The 21085-nt window shown below is 40.0% G+C and overlaps 1 protein-coding gene across 2 annotated transcripts; it reads right to left on the reverse strand.

Moving 5' to 3' along the window:
* Nucleotides 1–5: 5 nt before the first annotated feature.
* LOC101487611 (1-phosphatidylinositol 4,5-bisphosphate phosphodiesterase zeta-1) lies at nucleotides 6–20275 on the reverse strand. Of its 2 annotated transcripts, none has more exons than XM_012923685.4 (12): nucleotides 19926–20275; nucleotides 17663–17855; nucleotides 15757–15958; nucleotides 12941–13085; nucleotides 12528–12680; nucleotides 10671–10859; nucleotides 10306–10462; nucleotides 9154–9270; nucleotides 5578–5750; nucleotides 2827–2953; nucleotides 419–568; nucleotides 6–230 (listed from the first exon to the last, which is right to left on the reverse strand). In XM_012923685.4, exons 2-12 carry the CDS (start codon nucleotides 17847–17849, stop codon nucleotides 148–150), a joined length of 1683 nt encoding a protein of 560 aa, XP_012779139.2. In that variant the 5' UTR covers nucleotides 17850–17855; nucleotides 19926–20275; the 3' UTR covers nucleotides 6–147. The 2 variants fall into 2 exon arrangements, with proteins under 2 accessions (XP_012779139.2, XP_004567784.2); XM_004567727.5 differs by having other exon boundaries at nucleotides 10671–10850; nucleotides 19926–20273.
* Nucleotides 20276–21085: the final 810 nt, after the last annotated feature.

Below are 21085 nucleotides of genomic sequence, written 5' to 3' on the forward strand. Positions count from 1 at the left end.
GGAAATGGTTCTTTTTGATTTATTTATATATTTTCATTGTTGCTGCCGCTGCTGCTCCCACATCAGCCACGCTTCTCTATCTGCTGGCAAGGTGTGCGTGTGTGCCTGTGTCGCCGTGTGAGAGAGTCTGATACGGAGATGTGTTTTTTAGGAATGCGAGATATAGACGAATAGGGAGGCTGGATCCAGGCTGAAGCCGTCTTTGGATTGGAGAGGCACCCACCTGTAGCCTGGAGGTTTGAAAAGAACAGTACGTATGGTCATACAGGATCATTTCCATAAAAACTCAACCGAAGCACAGATAAACCACTGGAAATTTAGGGGAAATACAATGATGCCCCACATTGTCACCTGATGTAATTTAGCCCTTCATCTGACTGCCCTACAACCCTCTACCTTCCAGCACTTGCTGGCTCACCTTTCTTCAGACTCTTGAAGGGCAGGGTGTACTGGCCTACAAACTCACTGCTGAGAATGCCGGTCTGATCTCTGACACAGAAGCGAACGAGGCACAGTTCAGGCAAGCGAATCGTGAAGGACATGTCAGTATCCCAGCGAGGACTCAGAGCTAGAACAGAATTAACAACTTCATTAGAGTCAGTTAATGTTTCTTTGAGGTGCTAATTAACATTTTTGGATCAAACACTGGACCACACCGCTACCTCTATGTGAAAGACGTCAACTGTAATGATGAACACAGAGAAATTTATCACCTGCCTACAAAGATCATTGTTTTCGGTATATAATTTATGGTTTTGGGCTTTGACTTTAACCAGTCTTACATCATTTGAATAAAACGGCTCTACATATCCACTGAAGTCTGCTAAAACTTAGGACAGACAAAGAAAAGTGGTTAGCTAATGAACATAGGAAAGCATTTTGGAGCCTGTAAATATATTTTTGTCATAAGTTAGTGGAGCCCAAAAGCAGATTTCAAAGGCAGAGTATGTGATTTATATTCACCTGGAGGCCAGAAACACAACTTCAAATGAATTCTAATGTACAGTGGCAGATAAATAACAAGTAAACAAGCTCTGTTTTATGGGGTGATAATATGACACTGTTGGGTTCTCAGCTTGTTCCAGCTGTCTTCAGGCGAGCTCAAAATATTACAAACTTGACTTTTACTTTATCATGAAATTATTGTCAAAAGTGTAGCTACGCGTTAAAATACTTGTTTCAGGAGGTGGTATTAAAGTTGTCACCGGCTTTTGAAATTACACACCGCCTGAGCTCATCTTGAGTGCTCTGACGCTAATACACGCTGACAACCTGTGCAAAAAGTAAAGTTACCGTTAATTCAGCTTATTGTTCAACCTGAGTTAATCGCTTTCACTTGCTGCTTTGAAACAAATGCAGATGTCACAATAAGAATAACAATGCTACCGTGCCAGTATTTTTGCAGGTACAAACCGCTCTTACCACTCTGCCAAGCTGCTGATCAACCAAGTGGTAAATTAACAAATACAGTACTGCGCAATATTGTCGAAACACCCCCTATTTCTCTACATTTTGTTCCAAAGAGCCATACTTTCTTGTCTTTTTGTTAAAGTAGTCTTGAGCAATAGTTCTCAAAGATTTTGAAATTTTGATCATCTGGAAAGAATCTGATTGAAAATAGCCTTATTGTTTAGCATTTCAACAATCCCAAACATGCTGCCAATACAATAAAAGCGTACCTGAGTAGCAGAACATGCAATGACCTCTCTAGAGTATGAGTATGGGATCATCTTGACAGAACAGAATAAAAGGCAGCCAGCATCCAAAGAAGAGCGTTGAATGTCCCTCAAGAAGCCTTTAGAACTATTCTTGAAGACTACTTAGAGAAATGACAAGAAACGTTGCCTAAGAGAGTTCAGGCTGTCCTGAAAAATTCAGGAGTTTATACCAAATACTGACTTTTAAGTTCATTAGAAATGTACACTCTTCTTGCCGTATAAATAGTATATTTCCAATTTTGCACATGTTCCATTTTCTGAGCATGTTTCTATAATATTTAATACTATTTATCAATTCTGCCCAACTATGCCTCACTGTGAAGCAGGGAGAAACTACCTTTTAGATGGTTTACCAAGCAGTAGTCCCTCCAAAACAGCCTTCCATTCCTGACAATCCTGCCATCATTTTAACTTTACCTGTGCCCAGTGCAATGTGTGCAAGCTAAACATAAAGTGGCTGTCGCCTGCAAAGACCTCAATGTCAAATGCCAAGCAACATTTCAAGTTTCTGTTGCAGTTAGCAAGCTAATGTTGCAGAAAAGTGTTGACTGGACTTTCAACCATTTTCACTGCAGTGCTCTGTAGCTCACTAAGGTGAGCGACCACAAAAAACACAAACACTTGATCTAACAGTGAATTTAAAAGCTGTTGGGATAACTGACCAGCAATCAACAGACTCACAGATGACAGCACATGACCAGTGTTGACTGGATTTTAAAGGGTTTGCTGAATTCTTTTAAACAATTTGATCAAGTTTCTCAATCCAAAATGACATTTGTATTCACCTTACCTGTTTTATTAGATGACTATATGATTAATGTTCATATGCACATCATAACAGAGTACCAGATGTATTCACTCTAGTGCTACGTCTGGTACTCTGTTTCCTCCTTCTCTCCCTCCTTGTCTCATCTCACTCCCATGTACAAATACACACATGAAATCCGTCCTTCCTACTTTCTTGAAAGCTGAGTGTCAATGATCTAGAGTTAATTCTGACAAAACACAACTTGAACTGATCAAAGTGAAGCTAGATCTAACATAATGGAGAACAGATTGCTGTGTCTTGGTACGTTGTGATATGCGCAGTTTGTGTTGTGCCACCTACAATTGTTTTTGACAGTATGTGTGTTTTTTCTGCAGGAGTCTGATGCAATCCCATGAATCTCCACTCTCACAAAGGGGTCCAGAGCTTTTCCACTCCTGGGTAGGGGTAGGTTGGACCCACTGATCACCTGTGGACAAACACACACAGAGGTATACAGTAAATTTAAGTAAATGATTAGTGAGAATCTCAGAAACAGTAAGAATCAGTAAGAATCAAAAATCAGTAAGAAGAAAACAGTAGAGAAGAGGAGGGAGGGTTTGTAATTACACTAGTCTGGAGAAAGGCAGGCTTATCTGCAGTCGTCTCACACTGAGCTTTCCCTCACTGGCCCTGATCAAAGACAAACCTGCATGTACTTATCACGACATGCCCTGCTTGGCACTGATGTAGCCTTACAGTGTCCAGCCTAGAATTACAGTCCCTTTCCTCTTCTGTAGTCACGCTACAAAACCACAAAGGTTCTGATACTTCACAGTCACAATGGTCCCTACTTGTGAGTTCATAGCTAGCAGGTTGGAGTCATCATTAAATAAACCTTTTGCACGTACTTGACAGTTTTATGCTAAAAACTCTTGCAAAAGCTCAAGGGGAAATATTGTTTTCCTGAACAGATGAATAATTTAATGCTGAGATTGAAGATTGAAAACCCAAACACTCCTACCTAAGTTACAACACCGTCTGCTACTCATGAGTCTGATTCACTGAGTTGAGGGCTGTGTTGAGATTGCGGGATTTTCCCCGAAGTTATCGAATAATACAGAGCGATGATGTGAATAAATAAAGGCGGGGCCCTGGGCACACTAAAACACAAGCACGCAACATTCATATTTATGCATCGTGATGTGTGTTGTTGTGCATATTCTATTAGAAGACAATGTCTGACATGCATTTGTTTAACTTAAGCATGTCCTTGTAAAACACTGTCTGACCAAGAAGCATTTTCTTTGTCAGATGTAAGATTTACACAGATTTTCAAAGATTTACAAAAGCGATGTGACAGGAGTTTAACAGATATTCTATTCAGAAACATAAAATAATAATAAGTTAAAGACTGCATAACTCAGCCAAGGCTGAAAACTTCCTCTATACCATGCATAAATGGAGTCCCTGGATGTAGAAAATTATACTCAAAAATATGATGCAAGGTGTCAAATATTAAATCCTTCCTAAAAGTTGGATCTGAATTCCAATCACCTTTGACAACCAATCACTTCTACGTGGGTCTAATATTCACACCAATCCATAATATCCGTGGTTGTTGTTTTAGCAACAAATAAAAAAGAAAAGAAAGAAAAGCAACACTGTGCATATAAAGCCATGCTGGTTATGGTGTGAAAGTGTACTGATACATTCTACATGCTAACTTTAGCATGTGTCAAATGCTAGCGCTAACATGCCACTTTAGGGTTACAGTAGGTAATGTTTACTGTGGTGACTCCTTTCGCTAAAAAAATTCTTTGCACAGCTGAAGCTGAACAAAACTTCAATAGTTGCAGGCTTATGGTCGTCAGGCATTTTGCACATTTAAAATCAGGTATTGAAAGAATTTGCCAATAAGTATACTAGTATAAAATACTTCTTGGCAGCACGGTGGCATGGTAGCTAGCACTGTTGCCTCACAGCAACAATGTCCTGAGTCTGAATCCGGCATCTGGACGGGCTTTTGTGTGTTGAGTTTGCAGTTTGCATGTTCTTCCCGTCTCTGCGTAAGTCCAGTCCCAAACTCCAAACACATACAGTTAGTAGTGTTAGGTTAATTGGTGATTTTAAATTGCACATAAGTGTGAATGTGAGTGTGAATGATTGTTTGTCGCTCTATGTTAGCCCTTCAACAGACTGGCAAGCAGTCCGGGGTGTGGGCCCTACCTCTTGCCCTAAGGCAGCCGAGATAAGCTTCAGTCCCTTTGCGACCCTGAATTGGATAAGCGGAAGAGGATGGACCGATGGTATTGTATACTAGTGCTAGTCTAGTGTTTCTGCAGATAAAGGGGGCTTTTTGTTCAGTGCTACAAAGGTTTAATAGGGATGAATGGACATCTCAAGCCTATGTGACTAGATTGTTTCATTGTTGTTTGCGCTTTTAGTTTAGTTGATATAAGCTTTAAAGAATGTTTTTATTTTTACACGCCTTATGATCGATCATGAAACTGATATCAACATAATGATGTTCCCTCCTCTGCCTTTACTTCATGTGATCCCGCACTGTTCCCCATGCTGTTTCAGCAGTACAAAACCTCGATATCTCTCAAATCTCTTCTCATAAGATCAAATCGTGACAGTTCTCCTTATGAGCTCAGAAAAAGATATGTGACTGTGCTTTTTCGGCAGCTTCTTTCACTTTTGCTGTGTGGCTTTGTACATTACAAGTGCTGCTATTACTGTCCCCCAAGTTGCTTAAAATAATGAAGGAGAGATGATTTATTAATTGGACCCCAGGTCTAATTGCATTAGATCACTCCTGTCTCTCTTTTCCTAATTTTCTAAAGGAGATAATCTAATTAAACAGACACTCTTGGGGAGTTTTACATCATTGTTGGTTCAGAGCATCCGGCAGGAAAGTATTTAACTGCAGGCAAGAAGTGCAAGGAATAAGATGAGCTCTGCTTCACAGTGCCCTACATTGTGAGGGATATCCACACTTATACATGCACGTGAGGCACACATACCCACAGACAGTCCAGTAACGTTACACCTTAATCCATAAATGCACCATGAGTGGATTATTCAGGGTCTAGTGCTCCATAGGTGTACCTTGAGCAGCAGGTATGTTGATTTACGCTTGTGGTGGCTGCTGTTGGGATCGAAGCGCATCTGGGTGGACATGAGAACCGCCGGCTTTAGGACGTAGCCACAACCCCCGTTGTCCTGGAAAAGTCCATCATTAAGGTCCATAGGCAAGCCCGGAGACTGGAAATTGAGTGCCACTGCAAAACACCACAGGACAGTCTCTGAACAATGAAACAAGGAGACACAACACAGTGGAGCAAAAATTGCAAATGCCTAAAGCTTGTTAGATAAAACAACCAGCTTGAGATGATCCCTGCAAACCTTCTGTTTTCTAAAGCTCATTTTCATTCTGCAGGAGAGAGTTAAATTATACAATGACTTGAAATGTTTCTGCAACAATGGCTTTCATTGCATCAGGGAGTCATTCACAATTACCAACTGTGCAATGACTGAATGCACAGTGGGCTGTTCTGCTGTGCACAGTTATGTTTTGGCATGTGCACTGCACACATCATCAGTGACTACAGATTTCAGGCATCAGAATAGAGTGCCAGATTAAGTCTCTCTCTGGCTGGACAGAAATCATTGATGAGGGTTGAATAACGTATATAAATAATGCAAAGAAACAATTCGGTGTGAACCCCCATGTTGCTCTGCAGCCTTCAGCTTCTCTTTCTGTGCTCTCCCCGTGTGTTGCCGAAGCCCTGTGGATCTTCTGCTCATCTAACAGCAATTGATCCTTCTAGGCTACTGCTTTGTTCCGCAGACTCCTGCAGCTTTGATCACCATCTGCACGGCTCAGCGATCAGCGATCAGCGAGGCTACATGTCAGAGTCAGTGACTGACTGGCTGACTGATGAAGATGTATGAAGAGTATGTGTTAAGACAGAGTGACAGGAACACTGGCAAAGACAGTGTCAGACAGATAAGGCTTGTGACTTTAACCTCATAGGCAATCTGTTACATTTTTAAACAGAGCTTAAGGCCTGAATGCAGATGCACATGTTCAAAGGAAATGCAAAGAGCGAGCTTTATCGAAAGAGCTGATAAAACCGGGTCCAAAAGGTGACGAAATTTCAAACAGGCACGCACTGGGGACAGAGATGAGGAAGAAGGAACAAGTACAAAGGGAAAGACAAGCCTATATTTACACAGAGGGCGTATTAGGAATGAGACCCATGTTGGAATGAGACACAGATGGACACAATCAAACACAGGTGAATCCCTGTGTTTGAGGATAGGGAAGGTAATAACCAATGAACAGGAATTAAAACCAAAACAAGGTCATTAGAAAAAACAATGTAAATATGAAACAGAAAGAACGCAAAAAAAAACAAAACCCACCAAGCAACAAGACAGTAATGATGACAGAGACAAAGGAATGCAGAAGGCAGTGGCAAAAACAACTCTAAGAATGCCTAAGAAACTAATGGAAACCGACCATAACAAAATCTGGAAATGCATGATTTGCAATCCAACAACTTAGCTCTGGGGACAATGTCTCGGGGCATTTGGGCATAGTTCTCTAATATCCGGGCCAAAGTTCCCCAATCATTGCTTACAAATGCATTTACATTTTAAAGAACTCGTCACCAGACAAAAACCGTTGGCGTCAAAATTGCAATTTGACAAATGCAATCCCCATTTTGCACTCACAACCTGCATGGAACCAAAGCTTTCTCCAATGTGATTGGTCAATGCTGTTTGGACTGCAAAAAGACTGCAAACGAAAACCAGAATGCTTAGAGTGTTGCAAATATCGTCCTTTGCCAAGAACCTGTTTACGGAGATTACCTCAAGGATGAGTCATGCACTAATGCATAGTTACTCGGGGAGGACAGGTATGTCATATGGAGGGGAAAAAAAAAAGCTCTGACCGAAAGCCAGCTGTAATTTAAAGAAAGGGGGCATTTAGTGGGGTGCAAATCGATTTGAAAAAGATGTGATAACGGCCGGGAGAGGACTTGCTCTGGGGGAAAACACAGATGAAGCAGTCAGGCTGTAGATTGGAATGAAATGTTCTTTTCACAGGTAATCGACAGGACACTGGGCCAGGTTGTTCCCTTTAAAGTTTGACAGTCGGTCTTCTGGGCTGCAGTTTTCTTCATCTCAAGAGTTCATAGTGGACCGAAGTAAAAAAGCAGTTTGTTTGTTTGTGTCAAAGGTATTTTCTTTCCTGTTGACACAGCGGGGGAAAAAAATAGTTTCACACATCAAAATTGATACTTTTAGGGTTTCGCTCAAAGAAACATAAGTGAGAGCAAAGCAGTGGTTATTTCATTAAGAGTCATTAACTCCTCTTATTATATGTGATCTTTTTTTATTGCCCATTAAGATATCAATAAATACTTAGTTGCTGAATTAGGCTACGTTCACACTGCAGGTCTTAATGCTCAATTACGATTTTTGGATCAAATCCGATTTTTTTTGTCTGCTTGTTCACACTACAAATAAAATGTGACAGCAAACGTGCTCTAGTGTGAACGCTCAACGCGTCCCGCATGCGCAAAAGAAGACGTCACACACAACGCGCTCTGTTTAGACCCAGACCACACAGTATTGTTTGACTGATGGCCCTTAATGTAAAGACTTGTTTTGGACTTTACGTTTCCCGATTTTGCTTTAAGTTATAAAGTTATTTTGTTATTGACATATGGCCTAATAATCATCCTTATTGCTGTTTTAGAGGAGCGGCGCTTCAAAGGATAGTTGCAGATTTCTGTCAGAATCTGCAGATTATACAGTACAAATAAAATGTTCACGTTTCTCCAACGTTGTCTTCCCAACAGTTTCACTAACATCTACACGGGATGGCCAGGAAACGTTCGCGATGTCTTATCTTTAATGCGACATGACCATTCAAACAGCAGTCGCTTTCTAAAACATCAGATATGTATTGGATTCAGTACCACATACGAAAGTGACCCAGGTCGGATTTGAAAATATCGGATTTGTTCTGTTCACACTGTCATACCATGATCAGATATGGGTCGCATAGGGTCAAAAAAGTCAGATTTGATGCACTTTCGCTTGCAGTGTGAACATAGCCTTGGTGTCTTTAATTATTCTGAAATTAAACTGTTTGGGAACCATCTATTATTTATGCCCTATTCATTTCTGTAATTGGATTGGTCTAATTAATTAACTGCTTTCTAAATATTTCCATAATTCTGGCAGCCTTCTTAACTGCATAATAGATAACACTGCATGCACTTGGAAAATTTTTCTAAACTAAATGAATCTCAGAATCTCTAAACAAATAGGAATGTGCATGTGTAGAGTATATACAATCACTTTAGTAATTCCACATAACAAACCAGTTGCCCCTATTTAAGATGAAAAAAAAAAGAAATCTTTATGCAAGATCTCCCATCTGCAATCTCTGGCCTGTAGCATCCACCTATAGGCTACAGGGGATGTTAGCTCATCACTGCCCAGTATCTCTACTGTAACGCATTCGTGAGTTCAGACGTCAAACTCTGACTCTGCTTTGCTGCTGTAACGAATCAGCCATTTCAAATGGGAGCTGTCTGACTAAAATATCTTTTGTGTACATAATGAGCGAGTATCTGAGTATTCCATGTGAGTCTTCCAACTCACCGAGCTGAGAACCGACATTCCAAAATTCCACAGGTTTATAGTTTGAGGAAGACATCCTCAAGCCCGTTGGATAAATCCTACTGAGGAACTTCTGGTTGTGTTCAACAAAATCCGAACCTGAAAGAGAGATGGGACAAACAATGCATCAATGACAATGGTCACATTAATCAGAATGCCGATTAAGACTTGACAGCTGTTGATTTGTTTAATGGAACCACATGACACATTATCTGTAGGGATTTGATTTGTCCTGAGCAGATTATAGACATATCCCACTATTTCTCATTGGAATGATTAAAATTCATTACACTACAGCTCAAGCTTTTGGTTTTGTCAACCTTAATGTGTTGTTTTTATTCAAATATAAAGAATTGCGATTGTAAAACATTGCAGAAAGTGAATCGCTATACTGTTTAATGTAAAAAAAGGGAAGATAATGTCTCAAGAAATTACATTTTGATCCATGTATAATTTTCCTCCTTCTGAGGACTGAAAAGCATGGCACACAGCTTCAGTCTATACATTATCTTTAACACAGTAGCTGTTTGATTTTCCTGCAGAGATTGTCAAAACCACCACGCTTTTGAGCTAGATTTGCAGAGACTGCTCATGGTTGCTGACACCCAAGTCAACCAGCTCATAATGTAGCTGTATGTGTGGAAAAGTGTCATTCCTCCTCAGCAGGAAACAGATTTCATTTCTCTTTATCACTTTGTTTCTCCAGTATGCTGCGGCTTAGCGGCGTGCTGACACTTTAACTGATTATCCGCTGATTTGAACCTCTGAGGGCTCTTTTCACTTCCCCAGCAATGAAAGTACGAGTCACATTTCTGGGTTTTTGTTGTCATGCTTTATTCCTTAAAATTACTTCCTTCTAACGTATATGTCATGTTCAATATGCCTTTGCTGTTCTGGGAATTTATAGCCAGTATACTGTAATTGCATTTTCCATCCGAAGACTCCTGGATGAGAAATGTAATTATGCACACTGAGCACTTTGCAAAAGTGGGATGATAAATCAAGAGAAATCTGCTGGGATCACCCGAATAATATTTTGTAACATTCACAATTACAAATACGCATCCTTTATTACTTTAATCTATAAATCCTACTTCTCCTGTTTAATGATTTCAAATCAATAAATGACTCTACCTGAAGCTTTGAGTAGCTTGCAAGCCTTCTTCTCTTCCATAGATGTGTTCTCATAACAGTTTTGATTGTCCCTGGAGTGACTAAAACTGATGAACTTGACAGACCTTGTGTATATAACAAGGTCAGACAAAGCCTCAGCTACCACCACCTTCTTCTTCTACTCAATGCATTAAGGACAGAAGAGACAAACAAAAAACACCATTGAAGTTCCAGTAACAGTTCCAGGTTGAAAGCTATGCCTTTTTGCCCTCATGCAAAATGCCTTTACCTTTACATTTCAAACATTATTTTTTGTAGATGATTTCTTTTTTCTTTTTTAAGCTGACTGGAAAAAATAAAATAAAAACAAAAACACCCTGACTTACTTTCTTCTTTGACCCTGCCTTTCTGGGAGACCAGAACTTTGCTTTTGTTTGATGATCCTCTTCCTCCTCATCCTCCTCCTCCTCACCCTCATTTGCACTCTCCTCTCCCTCTGCAGCATCCTCTGTCTCAATCTGACGCTTGAGCTTTTTATTCTTGATGAGGATCTTATACTTCAGGTCCTGGCAATCCTCCACAGGATCAAGTCACACATGAATGAATGCGAACTAACATCCACACAGCACTTTTAAAACACGCCACATATTTGCATCAGCCAAACTGTTTCTGCATCTTCAAACTTTGGGCACAAACACCAAATTTTTTTTGTTTTTTTTGTTTTTTTGTTGTTGTTGCACAAACCACCCCACTCCCACCGCTATGGTCTGCCACAAAGACGCTGTTCTTCAAAGAGTCACATCCACAGCGGGGCATACAGTACATACACACAGTTAGAGCAGATAAGAAGAAAAGCAAGAGAAGCAGCAGGTGTATCAAATCACCGAATCGAACATCTGCTCCTGCATTTCACCGTCCGGACTCCATATCTGTTAGTACTTTAAAGGGCTCTCTTTTCCAATGAGCAGCAATATGCTAAAAGCCAAAAAAAAAGAAAAAAAGAAGAAGAAACATGGTCTGGAGGAAGCTCCACGTTAAGTGAGTGTCAATGCATGCTGTATGCACAGGCAAATTATTCAAACTAATTACAGATATGCCAGCATTAACAACTTGTAAGAGACCATATGGTCTAAAAATTACAAGCTTCATAATTTCACTTGGCCCCTTCACTTCTTGAAATTTCCATCACTTGTACACAAAATTATATAGTCTGCAGAGCTAAAATTGAGGCTTTGCTTATGTTGATGCACTTTAGGAAAGAATAATTGGTTCTTGAGGGGGGTTTCACCTCACACTGACAGTAAAAATAGAATAAAGTGGTGTAATAACATGTTAATTAACTGTGGCTTATTTCTAATCCCACAATAACTCTGGATAATTGAAAACTGAGCCAAGACAACTGGCTTTTCCATCTTTTCCACAGCTTAGAAAAAGTTGTGTAAACAGCTTTAAAACCCTTTGATGTAACTAGTAGGAGTAATGAGGGAATCCTGAAAACTACAGATTGGTTCCACTTTTATAATTAGATAGTAACTTGAGCATGTGTGAAGCTGCATAATTTTAAAACATGAAAACTGTCCCTGCTGCAGGGGTTAATAGTCAAGATGAAACCGTTAGAGCTGAGGCTCCTACGTAAGCCTGCTACTTCCAAAGTCATAAAGGTAAAAATGATATGGAGAATATGTGCTCCAAGGATAGAGCACAGCTCATTTTTGCAGCAGAAATCAGAAGTATCAAAGAGATTCTCATGAGACTGCACACATTCATCCACAAAGCCTTTATCCTCCTCGTCATAGTCAGTATACTGCAGTCTCATTGTCTTTCATACTGGTCACTTCATATTGAGCTGTGACAGATGCTTTCAAAGGAGAAGTCGGCTCGAGTGCCTCAACAGTCTCAAAGTGATGGACACTTATCAGGGTCTACTACGTTACGTTAGATTTGTGACTCTCTGAGATTAAAGAGGCTTGCAAATGCAGATGTCCATTTACCCCACATGATTGCGGAGGACAGGGAGCCTGGGAAGCCTAGGAAGGGAGACTAATGAGGCCCTTTGTGACGATGAAAAGGTCTCACTTTGTTCTTGTTTTGTTTTGCTCTGGCATACAATGAGGATTTACAGGTGCAAACACCATCATTCTTCCGCTTGCAACAGCTGTTCTACTGTTAAACACAGATTCATCTCCTTTCTTTCTTTGTTTTGCTACTCACACAGCCTAATTCTCACATCTTCTGAGTCTTACATTTGGACTTGGGAGGTCTCCCGCAGTTGGGTGATCCAAGGGAGCTATCAGCAGGTTTTCCCCCAGGATAGAGATAAGATACTCGGCCATGACCTCCTGCTGCTCCCGGGAGCAATGGTTTTCCAAAGACAGAATCACTGGATAAGCAGACACCTGTCAATAAAAATCCAAACCAGAAAGAAAAAAAGAACGTTTAGACCCTATTACCAGCAACTTGACTGTTCTCTCTGTATGGTCGTACATCACAGAGAATGGCCTGAAATGCTAAATCAAAGGCAGTTTGAAGGCAAGAGAGGTTATTAATGAGAGCAAATGCTGCTCGGTAGGGTCTCTTGGCGCCCGCAGAGGCAAGAGTGAGTGAGCTGGCTGCTACGCCAGAAGCAGTAATCATGTAACAAACTACATGCTGTTACCTCAAAGGCGTGCTGCCCCACAGTGGTGATGACATCCTTAAAAAGTATCTTGCTGGTGAGGGTGTGGCCATGGTAAACTACGGGCTCCGTGTCTGGCCCATCCCAGCAGTCAATCTCCAGGCAGCGACAGCCTTTCCTCAGAGCACTGTTCCAGACAGAAGCACACACGTGTACAGACTGTATCTTATACAAGATTGCTTTCTGACGGTGGAGGAAGAAAAACTTTCACAAAGAGGTTGGGGCAAATAACCACTTTGCTTATAATATTTTTTTCATGCAACACTGACACACACTTATATCCGCCTTTTTCTCCAGACATTTTCAATCAATGCTTGTCTAGAAGTTATTTGTGTTTTAAATGGAGCCTGGCGCATGCAAAACAGCTGAAGTCTGTGTAAGCTTTCAAGTGCTTTTCTTTGTAGTAATAAAATGTCACATAAGTGTTAAATGTGGCTCTGTTATTGCAGGCAAAGTTCATAGTATCACACTGTCAGTCTTTTGCTTTCTTTGGGTGAGTTACAGCAGACAGTAAAATAGTCTTTCCAGGTGTGATGTCATCATGCCTTCACAAGTATCTGTGCTCACATTTGGTATCGGGTAACCTGCACTATAGTGCTCTGAGTCAGTTACAACATGCCCAGCTAAAACTTGAAACAGAGACACAAACAAGATTGCATAAATACGGGTTTTCTGGCAGGTTGAAGTCAGCAGTGCAAAAAGTCGATCAAAGGCCATTCACACACTTATAAAAATAAGTCTCAGTCACTGACAGATTGCTAGCTGACTACAAATACTGACCATTAGTACATTAGTGGTTTTGGGTGAAAATACACGTTTTTAAACAAATCTTTACAAGTGCCTTCAGAAGCATTTTTGAACTTCTGAGAGAGCCAAGCTAACTCTTTTCTTCAGCTTCTATTGTAATGCTAAGTTCCAAAGAAGGCTTGCTCATCTTTTTAGCTTTGATGCTTTGAAATAAAACTAGTGTCACCTTTTTCTGGAAAAAGGGGACCGAAGTGTGCAGTTCTCAACATTATGTTTTACAATTTACCTAACACAATTATCTCATATCACAGTTTTTGAAGTGAGAGTTAATGTGATACATACACAGCCACAGTTACGCAATCTTCATTTTAACAAGTACCAGGGTGCATATTTTAGTATTTTTGATGCATTCCTCGTAACTAGTATACATTCACTTCATGTTATTTTCATCCCTCTCCCACCTGTGAGCTAGTGGGATTTCTATAAAGCAGCTTGCTGTTCCTGCCAGTTTGCTTTCCTCTCAAGATCATTGCATCATTATCTAAGTAAACCAGAGCTCTCGGGCCGCTGGGTTGAAGGGTTCGCTCTACCAGTCAGCCAGGGAACTCAGCACTTTCACTGGAACCATAAATACAGCACTTCTGCTTCCATCAGCCTCTTTTGTAATCACCTCCATTGTCCCATAAAGGCACCACAGCAATTTCACTGTCTGCCTCAGCACAGGACTGGGTCAATGAAACCAGAGCGCAAAAGAGAATCCAAATGACAAACATGTAGGCCTGGAGAAGGAGACTAATGTTGTGTTGTAGGGCATTTAGAGCTTCATTGCAGCCATTTTTTGTGTTCTGCTATTTTGCTTTTTTAAAAAAGATTTTTTTATTTGTCATAATATTTTACTGGTTAAATTTGCTAATTTGCAAGTAGACTTTCACCAGTATTGGCATAATTTTACATATAAATGGGTTGTGCAAAAATGTTACAATCTATAGATTATTTATTATATGACGTTTGCTATTTCTTGTCACTAAAGGCATTTGTAGCACCGAAAAGTAAAAATTTTAGAAGTAAAAAACACCCTTCAACTATGTTTTGGGTTATGACGTTAGATCATTTGTCTACAAGAGGGCACTCGGCAACTTCTCTGTTGGCAACACATGTTTGAAAAGGCACATATACAACAACTAGTCGATTCTGTGCAATGCAACAACAGGCACCACAAGGTACTTTATAGTGTAAGGTTAAAACCCTAAAATAAATGAGAAAAAACACCAGACAATCAGAAGACCTCCTATGAGCAAGTACTTGTTGACAGTGGGAAGGAAAATCTGTAGTGCTTAGTATGTGGTACAACCTGTCAAAGAATGTGTGTCTGTGCAATGGAGCCGTGCAGTTTATGAATACAGTTTGCTAACCAAGCTTGGAAGCCTTAGCTGATAACTTAGAACTCTATTCTTCTCATTTAAAGTAGCTCACTTCTGGCTCCAAAAAAAATAAATATACAAAAATAACATGGAGAAGGCCAAAAAGATGAGTCAGAATTAAGAAACCGATGGGTAAGGTCATATTGACTACATCCATCTTTTATATACAGGCAGCAAATACACCAGGAATCATAAAAAAACTATCTTCAGAGGCAAGAAGAACAAAGAGTCTAAGAACTGTTGATATATCTCCCACAGAACCCTGATCTCCATTTCATAGAGTCAGTCTTGGATTATATGAAGAGACAGAGGGCACTGAAACTTAAAAGCAAAGGTTGGATACACCAAACATTGATTATATTTGTGTGTGTGTGTGTGTGTGTGTATGTGTGTGTGTGTGTGTGTGGGGGGGGGGGGGGGGGGGGGGGGGTTGTTTCCATTTGCTGTGCTTGGTATAGCATACTCAACTTATCCACTAAAACCTATTTATGATATAATCTGTTCAAAGCATTCTCAATTTAACTTCAGTGCCTTAAAACATATTCACAGTACTCCCTCTGGCATTGGGCGAGGCTTTTTAAAATACTGCTAAGTGAAGAGGAACACTGTATGTAAACATTGCTTCCCTACCTAACATAGGCATCCAGGCTACTTTGCCCTACTAGCTGATCTCCGGTCAGGTAGGTGTTGTGTGATGTGGAGATGAAATAGCTGGTAAGAGGCTGGTCCATGTCCTGGTACACTGATGTGTGGGCCTGGTTGAACACACAGCACTCTTTGGACTCCATGTACCTGAGGAACCCTTCAAAGGTCATTGAGCTGTTTTCTCTGGCTGGAAGAGGAGGAATTGAGAAGACTTAAATTTCATCTTTAAGGATTAAAAAAAGAAGAAGAACAGCATCTACAATCAAGCCAGATAACTGCATTTAATTTCTATCTATACCACGTTACTTTAATAGTAAAACAATAGTCCTTCTTATAACATCTCTGGTAGAGTTACGGCTGGTGTGTTATAGATATTCATAAACCATTCATAAACCTCTTTGATGATCATGCTAGATAATAAAGTTAGGGAATCACTAAAGTCATTATAAGTCATCCTCCTACAGCCACAAGTAGCTGGGTGAAATTTCGTGACAGTCCATCAAATAGCTGTTTAGAAATTTGAAATTAGATTACAGCAGAGGACTGACCAGTGGAGCGTCTCCAGAGCCATGATGTAGCCTCTGTGAAGTTTCTGCTGGTAATGAATTGTGATGTCACAAGTGTACTGTAATTATCTTTAGTCTGAGGTGGGAATAAAACTCATGCAGCTGAACAGTCAGCTCAAATGATGAATTTAATGGAAAGAAATCTGACATTAAATTAAAAAAGAAAAAAAAAAGACTGCATTTCATTTGGGTGAACCAGCTGTGGGTTCCTGGTATTGTGTAAGCTGATTCAGTGCCATGTCTAACTTCATTAATAAAATATCTTTCACCACCATCAGAGCTCTCCCTGCTGTGACAAACTGTCTGCTGTGAAAACGGTTGATTTTACTGACTACACTGCTGATGGTTCATACCAACTGTATCTGCTTTTACATTTAGCAGTTTGGATGATTTTCTGATTTATTTTGAATAAAATCACCAACTATGGTATGATTTAATACGTTGTTTTTTTTTAATTGCAATTCCTCTACGAATAACTGAGTTTGTTGAGAGAAATGTGTGATACAGTTTTCATGCAAGTGCAGAAAAAGAAAAACATGAGCACATTTGTTTATGCAAAGAATGGTAGAAAGTGAGGTCTTCTGTTAGGGATCCTTAATTATGACGCAAATCTGTATGAACATCATTGGACAATCTTATTTAATTCAATTACTCTCAAACTTCAGTAAAACAGTGGGTTTATTACACTTTAAAAAGAGCAGAAATATATCTTTGAAATAAAGTGGAAGGACTTTTAAAACCTATTTACTGTTTTTAATGTTTCACACCACAGTTGGCATGTTTGCAGTTTTGTTGTGCTTGTACAATTAGAATGGAGGTCTGGAAACTTGATTTACTTGAACTTAATAATAATTCAGAAGAAGTAACACCAAAATCATTTAAAAAAAACTGAACTCAACTCAACGTTAGTAAACTAAAAGTATGTGTTTCGACAGCTCTTGTTCTGATAATTAGTGAAAGACAAAAGTCTAACTGAAATTAAAATTTGATTAATTTGGACAGCCCTGGCTTCTGTGTATTAATGGCACAGACTAGTTGTAAGTCTTTTATCTTCTCTGTTTTGCTGTTTGTGTTGGTGTGAATTAGCCCACAATACATTGGAGAACATCCATTAGCCAGGTCCATTAGCCTGAGGCTGATGTGCCTTACTCTTCCATTTGTTTTTCTTTCCTTCTTTCATTTTGCCAGCCAGGCATCACAGCCTTTAAATTCTCTTACAACTAAATTAGCATCCTTACGTGACAACACCAAAGAATAGAGTATTTTTTCCCATGATGATGAACAGCAAGGCCAAAGACATTGTCCACATTTCTCCCTTTACTCACCTGTCTCGTTGATCTCAAATCTATCGATCAAACTCTCTGCTTTTTCTTCATTTGCTGTGAGTTCCTTCTGCTCCTTGTGGAGGAACGTCAGCAGTGCACGGGCACTCAAAGTTTCCAGTCCTGCAGCGTAGACTTGGTAGAGTTGATGGATTTCAGCTCTCCTGGAGGGGGGCTTGCTTTTCTTCATCTATCCCTGTGCACAATTATACAGCCTTGCAATCTCTTATTGTTACTCTTATTGCTCTATTTGTTCTCAATTCCAGCTCCTACAGATTGGCTGTTTGCCCATGTAAAACACAGATTATAATTAATCAGCCGATTACAGATCATTCTGATCTTAACTCTTATGTGTCTAAAGCCTGTCCACACAATCAGTTTCTTCTGTCGAACCTCTCTATCAGCGTAGGTAAGACGAGAGGGCTGTCAAGGGATGTCAGGGACAAGATTTTAGACCTACAAAAGGCTGGAATGAGCTACAAGATCATCAACATAATGAGAATGTGGTGAAAGGTGGTGGATCAACCCAAAATTACCCAAGAGGAGTGTGTTAATGATTTGAAAGCAATTGGGACCACAGTCACCAAGAACATACTACACTGTAATGGTTTGAAATCTTGCACTGCCGGCAAATGTTCTACTGCTCAAGAAGGGTCTTTCAGGGTCCTGGTCTTAACTTTGCCAGTGAACATCTAAACGATTCAGAGAATGCTTGGGAGAAAGTGCTGTGGTCAGATGACACCAAAAGAAAGTCAACCTGCGATTCTTGGAGGAACTGAAATGCTGCGAATGACCCAACACCATCTCCACAGCATGGTGGTGGAAATATTATGCTTTGGGGCTGTTTTTCTTCTATTGGTTCATGACAACTTCACCGCACTGAGGGGCCAATGGATGGGAGTACTGTAAAATGTTAGATGAGAACCTACTTCCCTCAGCCAGAACACTGAATATGAGTCATTGATGGGTTTTCCAGCAGTTCATGGAGTGGTCTAGCTTCTGTAAAGACTAGTGGGCCAAAATACCTCCTGAGATGTGTGTAAACCTGGCAACCACCTACAAGAAACGACTTACTGCTGTACTTACCAACAGTGATTTCTCCACCAAGTACTAAGTGATGTATTGCTTGGGAGATCAAATACTTTTTTTTTTTTTAACTCAGTGACATGCAAATCAATTCATAACTTGTATGTGATGTGTTTTTGGTTGATATTTTGTCTCTCTCCATTAAAATGGAACTACCATAAAAATTGGAGACTGATCATTTCTTTGGAATTGAAAAAATTGCAAATCAAATAGTACGCATGAAACTTAGGAATGCTCATGACTTTCTGCAACACTCAATTTCCATAATGATAGTGTTGAAGGAAGAAAGTGTGAGATTTAGGCCCATTTAAGACTTAACAGCTTAGAATATTTTTCATGTCACCTTTTAGATATTTTACCTTCCCGTTTCAGAGACACAATACACCGCTTGCTCTCTAAAAATACACAGGAAGTAGTGAGTAGAAATGTCAAGCCTGAGATGCATCTCAGCATTTACCTCAGCTCACTGTTAAAACACTACTTTTTTTTTCAAACTCAGCATGAGAGAGAATAAAAGAGAAGCCACGGTGTTTGCTCTAGACAAAGTTCTCCCATCCTCTCATCCTCCATGCCTCCCCCCCCATCGCCCCCATCTCCTGTCTGTATCTCTTCCATCAAATACTAAGGGTACATCTCTGTGTAACTTTCTCATTTTGGTCCCTCTCCTCTCCCTGTCATTCCCTTCAGTCAGTGAGACAAAAATGTCTGTGACTTTCTCTGACTTTGTGTGTCTCTTTCCCTCCACGGCTTTCATCTCTCTCTCTTCTGCAGCCCTTCACATTTCAGACATACGCCTCAGCCCTGCAGTGGGCTTGGTACCCCACTGCATCTGTCACCACAATGAGAGCAGCACGACGGCACCAGTACTGCTCTCTCCGTCATTAACGTTTCATGCAGTTACGTTAACTTTATCAACAGATCCCTTTGATTAATAACTGTCCAGGAAAACTTGGCAGTCTTACATAAGATATATATATATATATATATATATATATATATATATATATATATATATATATATATATATATAGTGCAGCTAGTCTATTCTCACACGGACTAGCTGCACTATCTAGAAAAGAGCTGGGGGAGAATTAGTTAGCTTAGATGCTGTATCGTTTTGAGGCTAAAATGTTTCAGACAACTGTTTCCTGAAAACTCGATGTCATAAATGGAAACCTACCTCGGATATGGAAGCTCTTGGAGTCTCTGTAGTATAGGTATTTGGAACAATATCGGGGTAAAAATAAATTAATAAATAATCTCGGTTTTTAACGGGTTTCTGGGGTAGTACACAAAGTTGTTGCCATAGTGACAAGACGTTGTCGTTATGAGGTCAAGTGTGGAAAAAACACACAGCGTACAACAGGAGGATTATACGCCCTATGTCTTTCTAGCGCTCACATTGCCAGGCATCGAGGGCGGACTTGCTGGTACCATAAACAATATAAGAAAGACACTTGGCACCTGAATATGAGAGAATTCTGCATCAGAGAAAAGGGTAGTGTAGGGCCAGCTGTCGTTTCCTGTGGACACAGCATTTTAAAATAGTCTTTATGGGTAGTCAATGAATTATCCAACTGCTGATTCTTCACAAGCAGTGTGTATGTCCTGGTGACCACTGAAATTGTAATAATTTTAATAATGCTTTGCACTGAATGTCCCTCCCTCCCTTAGCCTGATCCTGCTGGAGGTTTCTTCCTGTTAAAAGAGTTTTTCCTTCCCACTGTCAGCAAGTGTTTGCTCATCCAGGGCCATTTGATTGTTTGGGTTTTTTCTCTGTCATTGTAGGGTCTTATATATGCTTAGAGAGAAACCCATATCTGTCCTTCTCATGATTAAAGCCAGTCCTGTAACCTGCATAGCATTAGGAATCCCCCTTGGATGGCACAAACATACGCTTTACCCCACATTTAATTTGGTAAAATCTTCTCGCCCTATTATCCCTTTTATAGAGGAACTCTGATAATAAATTATGTAAAAGAAGAACTTTTTGCCTTCATGTTCCTGCCCGCATGGGGACAGTTTCACAAAGACATTTTTATAGTTTCAGACTGCTCAAAACTTTGCTAATGCAAGTTAGGCACTTTCACAGTTCATTTAAATGTACTTGAGCTAATTAGTGCTAGGCAGCAACCTCCTCTGGCTCATTTGCCACTTTTTATATTTTAGAATTCCCGCTATGTAAATGAAATGAATTCTATAAGGTGTACATAATTAGGGGCGTGGCTTTTTGAGTGACATTTAACTAATACCAACAGTTATTTACAGCTGTTGGTATCAAGCAGGTGTTTGATCCACCACTTTCATCAGCTAAGTTCATGCCAGTGACTTAATGGAAAA

The sequence above is a fragment of the Maylandia zebra genome, linkage group LG7, assembly GCF_041146795.1.
Source record: "Maylandia zebra isolate NMK-2024a linkage group LG7, Mzebra_GT3a, whole genome shotgun sequence".
NCBI classification, from domain to species: Eukaryota; Metazoa; Chordata; class Actinopteri; order Cichliformes; family Cichlidae; genus Maylandia; species Maylandia zebra.

Excerpts from the sequence above, each read along its gene's own strand:
- LOC101487611 (XM_012923685.4), bottom strand. The coding sequence starts at position 17,849 with ATGAAGAAAAGCAAGCCCCCCTCCAGGAGAGCTGAAATCCATCAACTC. Across the intron at positions 5,751-9,153 it reads GAATGTCGGTTCTCAGCTCG|TGGCACTCAATTTCCAGTCT; the intron begins GTGAGTTGGAAG and ends GGTGTTTTGCAG. Across the intron at positions 2,954-5,577 it reads CAACATACCTGCTGCTCAAG|GTGATCAGTGGGTCCAACCT; the intron begins GTACACCTATGG and ends GTTTGTCCACAG.